Source organism: Teleopsis dalmanni, chromosome 1, assembly GCF_002237135.1.
Source record: "Teleopsis dalmanni isolate 2A chromosome 1, ASM223713v2, whole genome shotgun sequence".
NCBI lineage: Eukaryota > Metazoa > Arthropoda > Insecta > Diptera > Diopsidae > Teleopsis > Teleopsis dalmanni.
In genome coordinates, this window is record NC_051846.1 from 17,145,138 (window position 1) to 17,160,629 (window position 15,492).

The following is a 15,492-nucleotide window of genomic DNA, read 5'->3' on the forward strand; positions in this document are numbered from 1 at the left end:
ATATAGTAATATATTTATTTTTTTAATTAATATTTATGGTTAAAATTATGTATTAAGTTAAGTTTTAAATATTCTTATATATCTTAGTGTGGGTGAAATATGTTTTTATTAAATTTTTAATATTAGTATTTTATTTGTTTGTTTTGGGTTTAATTTCAATATTTTGTTAAACTTAAAATTACAGCCTTTAAATTTAAATTTACATTTTAATATGTTTTTTTTTCTTTTATTATTTTTTATATTTTGTTTTAACTAAGAAATTTTACTCTCTCATTTTAAAATAAATTTTTGTTTTTATTTAATTTATTTGCATTCTCATTATTTAGTATTTTTTTTTAATTTCGCTTTTTAATTGTACTACAAATTGATTTTATATTATGTATTTCCTTTTTAAACATTACAGTGGTATCCTTCGTTTTAATTTGAAAATTATTTTATTTAATTTTTAATACATATTATTTATTATGTATATTAATAAATATAAATATATTTGTATGTTAAAATGTTTTGTTCTTGTGTTATAATTGTAAGAGTTAGTTATACATACAAATCCTTTCTGTTACTGTAATTTTTATGTTAAAACAACAGTGCTTAGCTTGAAGTTTATGTTATGTTTTATAAATGTGTATGTACTGTTATCTTATTTATGCTATGTTCCGTATGTTTGGTATGGTATGCAAATACTATTTCGTTTAAAATGTGTTTTATTATATAGCAGACGACATTGAGCTGAGGTCCTTACATTTTTTAAATTCTTTAACGGTTGTATGCCATATTATTGAATATATATTTTACAAATTCTTGATGTGTAATATATATTTTTAATATTTGTTTCGTTTTATTTTAAGACATTTATATATATATATATTAATAGCAATAAATAATTAAGTAAATAAATTCACATCTATAATTTAATTTTAAATTTTTGTCTCAAAAGAGAAAATACTTCCAATTAAATATTTGAAATTTTATTTTTTAAATATTATTATTTTAAATTTTTGATTCTCCAATAATTGTATCTTTAATTTTTTATTTTCATTTAGTTTTATAAATTTTTTTTTTCTTAAATAGAACACAATAGAGATCAGCTTCATACGTTATGTTAAAATATCTCTCATATAACAATAAATCTATATATAATATATATGTATGTATAATATTTTTGTATTTAGTTTTTATATTTCGCCATTTATTTATTAATTAAATCATGTTTTACAAATATTTATCTATCTTTTTGTTGTTTTGTAATTTTATAACAATTTTGTATTTATTTTGTAATTACGTATCAGTTTAGATAAAATTTAATGATAAAATATTTTCTTTGGTAGAGGGTTAGAGTTAAATTTTGAGTTTTGAGTTTTGAGTTTTGAGTTCTGATTTACCAGAAAATAGTTTTTAATTAAAGTAATGCAAAATTAATAGATTAAAAAAATAAATATTTATAAATATAAATATTTAATTATAATTTGATTTGAAATAAAACCTTATGTATTCACACAGATAATATTTAGTTACTGTCTCTAAAAATTTAACTAAGATATTATATCTGCAAAGTTCTGTTAATTGATTAACACGCGTTGATTTTAACTGGAAGAATTTGATTTTTAAGTAAATTTACTTTAAGGAATTCAAGTGTTTATCATATTTTTCATGGATTCATAGATAAAATATATATAAATATGCATATAGTTTCTGCTAATTGTACATATTGTTTTTTTATATGAGTTGGCTCTTTCTTATTGTTGTTCTATGATTGTTGTTGTTATCAAAGGTTTTATATAAGAAATTTGAAATCCTTTTGGAAGAAAAATAAGTAAAAAAGAAAGGACTTATAGATAGATAACTGCTCTAAGTCTAAAACTAATATATCCAAAAAATCTGATAGTTTATTTTCATACTATTGTATTCGTATTCGTATATTGTATTTTATTTGTATCTCTCTCGGACGTTAGTGGAAGTTTATTGGTTATAACTGTCCTTATTTTATAATATTTTAATACTTCGAGATAACGAACATAAACTGATAGCTATTTACTATTTACCCAATGCATTTTATAAATCGATTCTTATACATAATAAAATATATATTTCAAAATCAATTATGATTTATATGTTTATAAGAGCTGTTAATAATAATTTCGCATACAAATTAGAAGCAAGTACAGGATTTCATATCAACTGCATGACTTGATTAGATGTAAAAGAACTTTATACTTAACATTCTAGGTATTTTTTAATAACTATGTAACTTAATTAGGTCTCCTTGTTCTGTTCTGCATAAAGAAGATCTCAGTGTAAGAGAGTCTTGTTCCCAACATTCTAGATTTTTTTAAAGGAACTGCGTAACTTAATTATATTTGAATAGAAAGATCAGAAAACTCCCCTAAAAGTGTGAAAAATTAAGTTCAAATGAAACAAAATTTTAAATAAAATTTTTTTAATGGTGGTGGCTACGTGGAATATGTAAAAGTCAAGTAGGTGTTAGTTAAAGTTATTTGGTTACGTGGGTAGTTCCTCCCTCACTGCCCTTTTTCTAGACAAATCGTTACTCTGACATAGAAATACTGTCTCTACAGTCGTGTTTTCTTTAAAACAACTCATATTAAAGTTTTCCAATCAAACAGTTTCCATCAAAACAAACTTTTTCAAAGAAAAACGGCTGAATATTTCAGGGCTTACAAGCACGGTTGCCACTTATGGTACTTTAGTACCAAAATTGGTACTTTTTTTTCCGTTTGGTACTCTGGTACTCATGTTCAAAAAATGGTACATTTTCGGCGACCCAACTTTATTGTGGAATTGTATTGTTTTATACTTTTGTACATTTTATATAAATTGTATTTTCTTATAAAAAGACAATAGAAAAATTTTGGACCTTTTTTTACAGAAATGGTACCTTTTTAAACCAATTTTGGTACAGAAAAAAATTTTCAAGTGGCAACCGTGCTTACAAGCCATAATGAGAGGATACGTAAATAAGCTGAAATATGTACTTTCTTAGTATTTATAAATTAAATATACTAGAATTTAGGATTGCAGTTATAACATTGAAGATTCTTTTCTTTTTTCACAATGAAAAATTATAGAAAAAGGTTAATGGTATACGAATTTGTCCATTGATGCCATTAGGAGAGTCGCGGCGACTGAAATCTGCTCAGATCTGCTAAGAATGAAATTTTTTTGAATTGAAAAAGAAATTCAGTAGAATATTAATATTGATCTAGGGGTATTATAATATTAATATAACCGAAATTACATAAGTAAGTAAAACTATATTTATCCTCCAAAGGTATTATCTATATTATTTTGAATATAAATATTTTTCAGCTATTTAATTATTTATATTTGTGTATATATTGTAAATATTTTATTTATTTAATTTATTTACCGTAATAGATTTTCTCTCTTTATTATTTAAAAAGTTTAATATTTTCTAAATATTTGATATATAAAATGTTCGTTACAATAATTATTTATTAATTTCTTATATAAATATTTGTATGCACCATAGTATATTTATTTTATTTTAAATTTATAATTATTTTATAATATATGTGTACATTTTTAAACTATTTCTTTTATGTGCTTGTGCAAAAAAGCAACGCAAATAATTATAAATAGAGTTTTTCAATATTAGGTTGGATATTTTTTTTAGCTAAACTACATAAAAATATTTCAATTTCATTTTTATATGAAATTACTTATGATTTGATATTGATGTGAAGAATTTGTTTTTATTAAGATACAAAAGCGATGCAAAAGAATTTTAATTTTTAGTTGTAAATCCTTTACAGTCCTTTTTCGCTAATAAAAAGTTGTTCAATGGTTTCGTTGCTATTTGTTGTAATTTATTTAATAAAATATAATATTATTGATTTTTGAAAAATAACCTAAAGCTCAAAAGCTCAAAAGCACAAAAACATTTAGTCTAAGAGCAAAAATTAATTTATTGTATCTTAAGTTTGATTTTTTCGTACACATGTAGGCACAAAGGAAAACAACAATTTCTCAAAAATGAAGATAAACGTAAACTCATAGATATCAGGTATATTTCGCTTTAATTCCAGACATTCCAATTTAATATTTATTTTACATGTACATTTGCATTCTATACTGTACACAAATGCACATACATTTGTCTCAGATATCGGATGCACATGGGAATATCAACATGGGAATGTTAATTTTAGAGCGTTTTAAGCTGATCTGAGTTCAAACAAAACTAGGCATTGCAAAAAATATTTTTAAAACTGTGTTTTGTTTTTAGTTGCATAAAATAACTATAATCAAATTGCTAATTAGCTATTTTTTCTATTTAAGTTTGAACGAAAATCTGCTATCCTTCGAAATTTCAACTTCAAAATCACATTACAAATTAATAAACTAATTTGTTTTTATAATACGCCTCTTTTGCGATATACATGTATATATAGGCGATATACGTATTTTTAACATTTTTACAAAAAAATAAAATTAAAGTCGTTTACAAAATTTCTTACTAAAAATATTCAACAATTTTCACAGTTGAAACCATTTTGTGCAAAATTTTTAAATTTCTCTTAACATATTTTTATTTTAAAATATATTTATTTGATGTTTTATATGCGCTTAACAATTTATTAAAAAACAACAAATCATTTAAAAGTATAAATTAGTTTTGTATATATCGGTGGCTTTTTGTATATTACATTTTGAAATTTTAAATATTTCTCCTAATGACACATACACTTGCTCTATAAAAGGTTACGCATCTATGTTTTTCTTTTAAATTTTAATTTCTAAAATCCTTGAGTACAAACACGTTAAGAATTTAAAATGAATCAGATGTAAGCATTCGTGAATGCATTCACAAGCTACGAGCTACGAGCTAAGAGCTATGTTGGTATGCAAACTGAAAACCGAATGATTTTCAAAATATTTTTACTAAGGCCAATTTACATGTGGTATGTTATATAATTAATTTGCTAATCGAATATTTTCTTTCTCCTTCTAACTGATTGTAATAGTTGTTGCTTGTGTTACACGTATAAACGTAGTAAACGAGGTATCAGTTTTGCAAGCAAGCAAATGAATCAGGTTTCGAGTGATGAGTGAGTATGAATGTATGAATGCTTAAATCCAAAAAAAGTTTCAAATCTACAAAGATTAGTGTTTAAATTTTTCATTAGCGAAGATAGTGTTGTTTTCCGTTAAGAAAAATCGAGCTAGCAAAAGTTTGTAATAAAATATAATATGAAACGGGAAGATAGAATTTTTCAATAATTAACTAAGCTTGAAATCCTTGGCTCCGATTTTTTAATATAATTTCTAATATATAAGTATTTTTCTTATAAGTGAGCATTGCAAAAATGATGAACTATACTAGTAGGCGAAGATCAGAGACACAATTAAAGAAGCAATTAGCCTAGGAAACAAAACGCCGTTTTATAGGAAATCAAAAAAAGGCTAAAATTAGTTTCTAAAACGTATTTAACTAGAAAGAACTAGGTTTAGAAAGAACAAAGATATGGACAACAACAACGACTTGTTTAGCTAACGTTTCAGATTTAGTTTTAAATTATACTTAAGCCCTACTTTCAGCTTCCGTTTAAGCTTCAGTTCCAGCGTCGTTATGATTTTAGGCCTATTCTTGGATGCTAAGCATTTTTTTAAAAAGTTTTGAATTAATTTAAATATTTGAATATAGATTAGAATAGTGTCACAGTGACAAGACAAATTTTAGACAGAAGATTAACATTCTTTAGTGTTTGTTTAACACAGTGGGTCAATAGGCCTAAGTGGATCCACCAGGGATCATCGGTATAACCTTATGTTTGTTTCTTGTATTTAGTATAGTTATAGTATAGATTTGCCTTATAGCATCTTAAAAACTATTAGCATTAGCATTGAAGATATATTCCTTATAATTGCACTATGTTTTTGATGCAAAATATATTAATTTAGAGTTTAAACAAAGTCCGATTGTTTTTCTCAACAATAAAACTAAAACATATGGAATTTAGGTTTAGTTATTTCACTTATGTGTATATTCGTTTAGAAAACATATCTTCCATATTCTTCAAGTCGAGATAAGAGAAGATACTCCTTTCAAATTAATCCGAATATCAATTAGAATATTTAAATGAATTCATTCAAATTTGACGTGCTTTGCAAAGTTTCTACTTAAGTATCTACTAAAACATTGTTTGTACTCAGTCACATAGATGCCTTCCAATAACAGATAACAAAACAATAATTGAGTTCACTTTTACTTACAACTTTTCTGAGTCTAAGTATACAACTATATATATATATATTATATATACATATGTATAGCTCCTCTTTTATTAGATTACTTTTTATTTTATATATCTTTTAATTTCATATTTAATATATTTAATATACTTTTAATTTTTCTCATGCTACATTTTGCATATATTTTCGTTGCACAATTTATTGTTAATACGATTTATTTTCTTATATTAATATATATATGTATTTTTTTTTTTTTTTGTTGAATTATTAATATTTCTTATTTTTTAATATAATAATTATTGCTATTTTTCTTTGAAATAATACACATATATGTATAAATGAAGTTATTATAAGAATATAGAAGTAACTAATTATTTGTTTGATTCTTAACTATTATTTCGATACACAAAATTGTTTTTATAATTTTTCGTTATTTGTATTAAAAAATGAAAAATAAATCTTCATCACATTTGCATTAATTTTTCCAAAACAAAAAAAAATTTTTTTATTTATTTGCTCTCGTATATATATTTTTAATTATAATCATTGTAAATATATCTCAGGTTTTCCGTTTCTATACCATTTTAAATCCTAAAACAATTCTACGTTTACTACTTCGATATCGTACGGATTTTTCTAAATACAACTACGCTCACTTTACAATATTACAAATTACAATATATATATATATATATATATATATATATATATATATATGTATGATGTCACAATGAAGTTCTACTCTAAAATCATTTCTAATCATATTATTATACCATTCAAAAAAGGATATCAAGAAAGAGAGTAAAAAACTCCAAAGCTATAACAATAAAACGATATTATTTATTAATTGCAGTACGGCGATTGATTTCGAAGCCATTACCATATTCAAAAAAATGTCTTCAGAAGCACTACTGAATACAACATTTTCAGACTCATAATTTTTTTTAAAGTCCCAACTTTTTAAAGGAACGAGTTACAAAAGGTCATGTAATCAAAATTGGAACCAGTCTTAAAATCGACAGATTAATTTATGACTATTTATAACTTTAACAGTGAGAATTGAATGTATGCATATTTTATTCAGAGTATCGAATGAATTTTAATTAAAACTAAATTTTGTTTACACTGCCATTATTGTTTAAATTTCAAATTTTTTTCCATTATTGGTGTTAGTAGCACTTTTTAATTTTGTCGCTTTGTATTGGTGCTGTTACCCGGCACTCTAACTTTTGCTTGTTTCTTGTACTTATTATTTAATTAATTTTTGTATTTAATAAGACGAATCAGAACAATGAATTTTATAAAAATTTCAAACATAGAAAATGTTTATGCAGATAAAAGTTTTATCTACAATTATTTTTTCGGTTTTTAGTGCTGTATTTTAAAACTTTTTCCTTATATCATTTTCTTTTCAAATTTTTTTCGTTAGTTAGTGCTTGGATTTTTTTCATTGTATCTTATTCAAAAACACAAAAACCTTCACAAGTGTTATATGGCCATCTACAATTTGTAGCTATCTTTAATATCTTAGGTAAACAAAATTATTTATTTTTAATATAAACAATAACTACTGAGTTTAGTTGTTAGAACTCATCGTCTTATAAACAAAAGTACATATTATATAAATATCCTTTAAGAAGTACGTTTTATTAACTGATTCATATATTGTACGAGTACTTAATTTTACCAACAATCCACGGAACTTCAATTGTTTAAAAAAAATATACGAAGTAATTAATAGTTAAAAATATGTATTGTATTTATGCTCTAAACTTTATCCGACGTCTTCAAAACCGTTCAGTTTTAAATACTTTTTTATCTTAACTATACGAATTTTTTATTTTATGTTTAATTTTTTTTTTTTTTGTTTGAACTATTATAAATAAAGTGTATATTGTATAATAATTACATAATATTTCGTTATGCATAACAATTAAAAATACTTTCTTTTCATGTTCAATAGAAAAATTCAAAAAAAAAAGTTATTTTTAATATTGGATTTCTTAAAATTTATTGTATTAAAAAGGTTTTCGTTTCACCGAGAATATGAATAAAATATTTTATATATGTTTAATTATATATATATATAGATATATATTATTATAATTTCTTTTACAATTTATTTTTTAAATGTCGATATAATTTTATATACTTTGTCTTTTGTTTATATTTTATTTTTTATTTTTTTTTTAATTTTATATGAAGTTAGAAGGGAAAAATTTTTGGATTTAGACACGTTCGAATCATTTTTTAATAAACTACTTTTAATATATATGTATATGCTCTTCTTCATTTATTTATTTATTGAATACATTTAAATAGATTTTAAAAATATAATATATTTATATATAATTATATATCTTTGAGTTCACTTTATGCTTGTATTATAACTAATTTGACACAACCGTTTAATTTATATTTTTATGTGTATATTTTTTGTTTTTGTAATGTTTTACCCTCTGAATAGGTTATTAGCTTATTAATCTACTCATTTTTTATTTGGAATAGTGATACAAGTGTTTCAAATCTATATGTTTGAGTTGAAGTATTTTTACAAAATATGAAAATAAATTTAATAATTATCTCCTGGTACAAAAAAAAATATTATTTCAAAAAATAAATATTAAGTATTTGTGCTCATTGAAAGCATCTATTGTATATTGCTAGTCATTTGTAGAATATTCTTTAAACAATATTATAATCTTTTACAGAATACTTTCCTTGATATCAGCTGACGACAACTGCGTTATATATTTGACTACTTGTCATGTATTAAAATATTAATTATATAGCGTTCTTCTATAAAATTGTTTTTTGAAATTATTCTTTCGCCTATTAACCCCCATTTAAACAAGGAAACGAATTAACTTAGCTTTAACTTAAAAAGATATAGGAACCGGGTATCCGCCAAATAGGCAAGTACACACCGAAACTAGGAGTTCTGTTCTAGGAGAGTGTACAATGTTTACAGCCCCTATACCAAGAGGTTAAATAATTATTAAACTCTCACTTATTTACACATTCTCAGTCAAAGCACAAAACTAAACTACAGTTCCACGAAAATCCTTATTAGAAATTTATAACGAACATGATAAAATTATTTAAAGATCAGTATAAATTGTTGGAATCATGCGAGTAACTTTTGAATTTTGAATGCATATAACATACATTCTAACCGTCACTACTTATAATGTTGAATGTGTACATCCAATCACAAAATATACTACCTATTCCTTCTATCTATCTTCTATCTAACCTAAGCTTCTTCCATTTTTTTAAAACTGTTAGTAAAGCATATTTTATTTTTTCGTTTCTTTGTGAACATCAGCACTCCAGCATGTGTGATTTGCGTGTGTGACTGAAGTGAAGGGGATTACTTCGTAATTAATATGAATTGTATTTCAAAAAAAAATTCATACGCGATATGAATGTACTTCTTTTCTCGCATTTTTTCTTTCCTTTGAAACAGAAGTCACCTAATAATAAAAAGATATGATTATTGTATTTGGACATAAAAAAACAACAACAAAATTATGTTTCCGTACTTTATTGAATGAAATCAGGCTTATCATTTTATATATGTGTAGATATTTTTGTAGATATGGTATGGTGTTCGTACTGTTATGTGGAAGTTTGGAGTTGGTAGGTATTCTTGCATCAGAAAATGTAGTCATATTGCATGTTGCACATATTTTGTGAAATTTTTAAAGGTTATTTTTGTGTTTTTTTAATATCAATTAAAGTAGGAACTGGAATGGCACATTATTCGCGCGAGACAAAACAAAGCAATCTCGATCAAGATAAATTAATTCACCAATTCAGTTAGTCCCACAATTAGTCTGATTTTCTCATTGCGGGAAACTTTTTGAAGAGAACTCAATTAAATCTTGAAAAAAACAAACTATATATACACGCTGATTTTTAAAATATTGTATTCTTAAAATAATATAAAAATATATTGGGGCACTATTTGAACACTTTTTGGTCGTGCTGAATAAAGCAGCATCGTAAAATATAAATTCAAAAATAGGTCAGTCAATTTTGAACGAATTTGTCCAAATAAGCCAAAAGTTTGTATTACCCAATTCCTAATTAATTTTGTATATCAAACGGAATTCTAAACAATTTCTAAAATGACAAATAACTAATTCAGTATGTTTACTGATGTGCTGAAGTTTTAGTTTAAAATTTAAAAGGCTTTTCATATACAAAATATAAAAATGCCTCAGAGGCATATTAGGACCCTCGCAAGGGAGAGAGAAAACAACTTATAAAACTATTGGAATATATGGCATGCAATACGTAAATAAAGTGTAAAAAGTAGAATGCAAAAAAAATGCAAAAATATCGAAACAATGTGTGTATGTGGTTTAAAAATGTAGTGTTTTCAAGTTATATAGGGGATTAAAGAGTGTTCAATCTGAGCGATTCCTTCTGTTTCTACATTGGCTTCATTTTCAATTCGTTTCAGTTAATTTTGAGCTTCTATATGTGTGTGATTGTTCATTGTTCGCCAATAGATTTCGTTTTTGGTTTTTTAACCCCCGTCAACTTGAAGAAAATTTTCTTGATGATTCGTTCTATTCGAAAAGAATAAGAATATTAGAAAAGAAAAATACAAATAAAACAATTATTTGAACACTATTTATTTAAGATAACAACAACACTTGAGAAATATCCTTTTAAATGTATTACATATAATGAAAGTAAAACAGAATTTCGATATCATTTCGATAGAGTCAGCAGCAAGGAAATCGATGTATGTGTATTGATTATATATTTACATGGTCAAGCCTGACCGTGTAACACGCCCTATCTTAAAGCGTGGAAACGTCTTTGGAACACACTGACTATTATTTTAAATCCGATTGAATATATTATTTATGCAGGCAAAGCGAATTTATCTACTATGTATTTAGCAAAATATCTTGATAAGAAATTATCCAATATAAATTGACTTAATTAAATACTTTTTTTAAAATTTGGTAAAAAGAATAAAATTTGTAACTGAAAATACAAGAAACAAAACAAAAATGTTTGGTTTTTTCCGTTTTTTTTTTTAATTTGCATTTTATTTGTTTATATTCTTTAAGATTAGTTTTAATATAGTATTTAAGTATATATTTGTCATATGTTCATAATAAATGTTATTATTGTTCTGTTGTACTTAAAGTAATCTTAAAATTTAGGATAACATGTTCTTTGTTTAATTAAGTTTAATTAAGTTTCTTGTAATAAATAAAAAATGTTTGTCTATTTGTTATATATTTGATCTGTTTGTGTTTTTGTTTGTGTTTATGTTCAGAAATGTTGCGCTTTTAAGTTTCTGTTTCTTTAAATTGAAAAAAGTTGACGTTGAGTTTATTAAAATCTTTAAATAAAGCAAATTTAATAACAAAATTGTAATAATCTAAAATTTTGAGGAAAATGAGTAGAAAAATTATTGCTCAATGTTTTACTTAAGATTTTTGCTGTGATATAATTCACAAATTGCTTTTTATATTGTATTAAAATTTTAAAAATTGATGTAACATTTTTATTGTTTATTAAAATATCACGAATTTAATTATTTTATGTCACTAATATTTTCCACAATAATATAATTACATAATGTATAATAATTATTTATGTATATGTATATGTATATGTATATTAACTCATTAATTATACTTATTATTTTGGTTTAAATTTAATAAATATTAAATTATTTTGTGTTTAAAATTCAATGACAAGAGAGAATAAGAGAATAAATTAAATAACTAAATAAGTCACAATTCTGCCGGGTCAGCCGATTTCCCAGCTCTATTTGTTAAATTACTCATAAATTATGAATGCTATATTTCTGACTTCTCATGTGTGTATGCAAGTAAAAATGTTTATTTAATTGCTTTTAGGCAAAAAAATAGTTTAGTTTTTAATGAGCACAATCACTTATTTAAATAAATAAATACAATCGATTCTTAAGGTAATTTTTCCTATATATACGTAAATATATTTATTCATTAGAGATATTGTTGTGTATATTTTTCAATATATATCATTTGCTAATTTATTGCTTTTATTTACTTATTCGTTTCATACTTCTTTGCTTTTGTTGTCTTTGTTTGCATAAATTGTTTAATTACGATTAACTAATTAACTAGTTAACAAGTATCTTTAACATTATACATTATATGTTTATGTTTATCAACAATAAATAAATATTTTTTTATATAAAAAATTAATTTATAAAAATTTTTATATTTTCAATCACTGACGAAACACATTGGAGTGTGTGTGTGTGTTTGATTCTACAGAGATATTGTGTTGTTTAATTTTCAATATGCTTTACTTAAACAGGTATTGTTGAAACCTTATGTTTTGCTTCATTTAAATGAAGATATGAAAACAGAAGATTCTTCACGTATCATCTCCATCTGTTAAGGCAAAAATTTGTAAATCCATTTTTTTTGTTTTTTCTTTTTTATTTTTAGAGCCAAAAGTATTGCACCAATTTTACGCCGCCAACACTCCAATGGTAAAAGATCGTTAAAAATTTATACAAATCTATATAACTCTTCAACTAAAAAGCGTACAATCTTAAAATTTAAATCGTCTTTCTAACATATATAATTATCATTTTTATCTGGTATCCTATTATTGAAACCAAAATAATACAGCCAAATAGATTTTGAAAAAGCTATTTGCATTTTTAAATAAAACAAGAACCAAAAGAATTATTCATCAACATATAAATATTATTTTATAATGTGCTAGATAAAATAAAAATTACAATAAAAATATTTGTAACAACCCAATAAGGTGAAACAAACGAAAAAAAAAATAAAAAGTAAAATGATAAGATGACAAAAAAAAAATTAATAAATAAAGAAACCCTAGAACTTCCTATTGTAATTATAATTTTCACAACATTTTAGGTTCAAACAGAACTATTAAAGTATTCTTGATTGCGAAATCAATAAAAGTTATATGTTAACCTGTTCCAAGAAAAAAAAATCGCAGTTTACTCAAAAAATTAACAATTATATACCCCAGGACCAGTAGTAAACGATGGTAATAAAGGAACATTCGCCCCGTTAGAATATTAATTAACGCTATACGAGTTAGAACTATCTTAAAAATGGGGCACGTATTAAAGGTCCAGGAGTAGATGAAAGTAATCATTTCAGACAAAGAATATTTTAGCGGCATATTTATTTGTCATCTGCCTTTTTGGTTTATTTATATTTGTTTCACTTTGTTTGTTCGTATTATTGTTGAAATGTAAGGATATATTGGTGTAAGATAGGATTAAGTTCAATGAGAAGTTAAATAACTGATATTATTGTAGTTATGTGGTTATTCACGAACATAAGCAAATATGGATATAAGCATAGACAAAATAAACCTAGTTGTGACAAGTAGAACAAAAATTTATCGATAAAAATATTGATTCTAACTAAAACTCTTGCATCTGATGCTAGCGTTACTAACAGAATTATGTTGAATACAAGTAAAGCTTTTTTTCTTTTATATTTCGTCGTCATTAGCTAGTTATTGAGAACTCTATTGAGAAAGGCTACCAATACTATCACAATATAAAATGCTTTTAGGGACTTACAATCTAAAGCGCTTCAAAGATTGTATAGCACAATCAAAAAAGAACCTAAGAGTTATTGCGGGATTGACCGGTTACTGTAAATTGAACAATCACTTATCGAAGTTAGTAATTCACTCCAACTCAGATACGCAGCGCAGATACTGTAGAAAAGAGAAAGAAACTGCATACCATGTGCTTGGGAAGTGCCCGGCACTGATGCACAAGTGAAAAAAATACCTAGGAGTGTATTCATGAATGATAAGGATTCAAGACTAGGAAAGATAGACTTGTAGAAACACTCTTATCTGACTAAGGGGCACAATAAATCGCTTGGGTCGCAATGCACTATCCCTTCTTTTTAAATGTTTACCATAGTGAACGCTGCTAGACGCAGTGGAAGCATTTCCCAATATATTGTGCGTAGTACAAAAAAATACATGCATTGAACATTCATATTGTGTGATTGTTGTCGCAGCAATTTTTACAAAAAGCGTTTATGCAAAAAATTAAAAAATACGTAAAGAACATATTTATTGTCTATATTAACACAGAAGACTGTAATTGCAATAAATAAAATGCATTAAATAAAAAATAATGAAAAAAGGAAGTAATAAATAATTTAAAAAAATGATTTACCTTATAATTATTGCGAATACCACTGACATGGCAACGCAGAGTTTTCCGGACAATAAGCTGGCATTGCACTTTGTTCAAAACCTATGAAAGAACATATATTGTATAAGTATTATTTTAGGCTTCAATATAAGGTCAAATCGTTGTGGTTGTGCTAGAGAAGTATTATAAAAATTTCACTACCCTATTCTTTGTTTTAAATCAATTTTTTTACATTTGCAATATTTTTATTGCTTACTATGTGTTCGTTTAAATTATTTATTACATATATAAATTTTTTATGCAATGTGTAGTCATAATTATTTTCATTTAATTTTTTTTTTTTTTCTTACTTAAAAGTCTAAATAAATTATTATTTCTTTCGTATTTGTATATACTTCGTGAGTTTTTTTTATAAATATTTTATTACATTTTACTATATTTCATATTACATTTATTAATTTATATTCAATTTGTATATTTTTATATTCTTAGTTAATAATTTATAAATATTTTTTATTTTTGCCTTATGCTCTGTTTTACGCATAATATGTATTTTTTGTCTATTTTTATTAATTCGTTTAACAATTCATTTGCTTTATTTTTTTATCTAAACTTAATTTATTTAAGTATATATAAGTAGTATATTTTGTATATATATATATAGATATATACATCATATATGTATATATGTATAGGGTTTTTTTAATATTTATAAAGATAAATATCATGTACATGAATAATTATTAATTATATTTGAATAGTTTAATTTCATGTCTTTAAGTATAGTTTTTAATGTTTTACATATATTCCGTTTATATATGTAATCGGTGTATATATGCTTATACTATATATAAATATAATTTATTTGTATACATTTATATATATATATATATATATATATATATATATATATTACGGTATATATTTTTCATAATATTTATTGATTTTTATTTTTGTCATTTTACTTAAGTGTGTGTATATAGCGATGTATATATATTATTTGTTTATTAATTTATATAAACAATAATTTTTATGTGCTCCATTCGCATGTTTTTTTATTTATC

At 24.0% G+C, this 15,492-nt stretch overlaps 1 protein-coding gene across 5 annotated transcripts in view; it reads right to left on the bottom strand.

The window, feature by feature from the left end:
* Window positions 1-9,765: 9,765 nt before the first annotated feature.
* LOC119670148 (protein boule) overlaps window positions 9,766-15,492 on the bottom strand; it is a 33,354-nt gene continuing 27,627 nt past the window's right edge. For all 5 annotated transcript variants that reach the window (XM_038080296.1, XM_038080292.1, XM_038080293.1 and 2 more), the window contains 2 exons: window positions 14,450-14,530; window positions 9,766-10,814 (listed from right to left, as the gene is read on the bottom strand). In XM_038080296.1, the coding sequence (XP_037936224.1) occupies window positions 14,457-14,530 (74 nt within the window). In that variant the 3' untranslated portion in view covers window positions 9,766-10,814; window positions 14,450-14,456. The remainder of the gene's footprint in view (window positions 10,815-14,449; window positions 14,531-15,492) is intronic.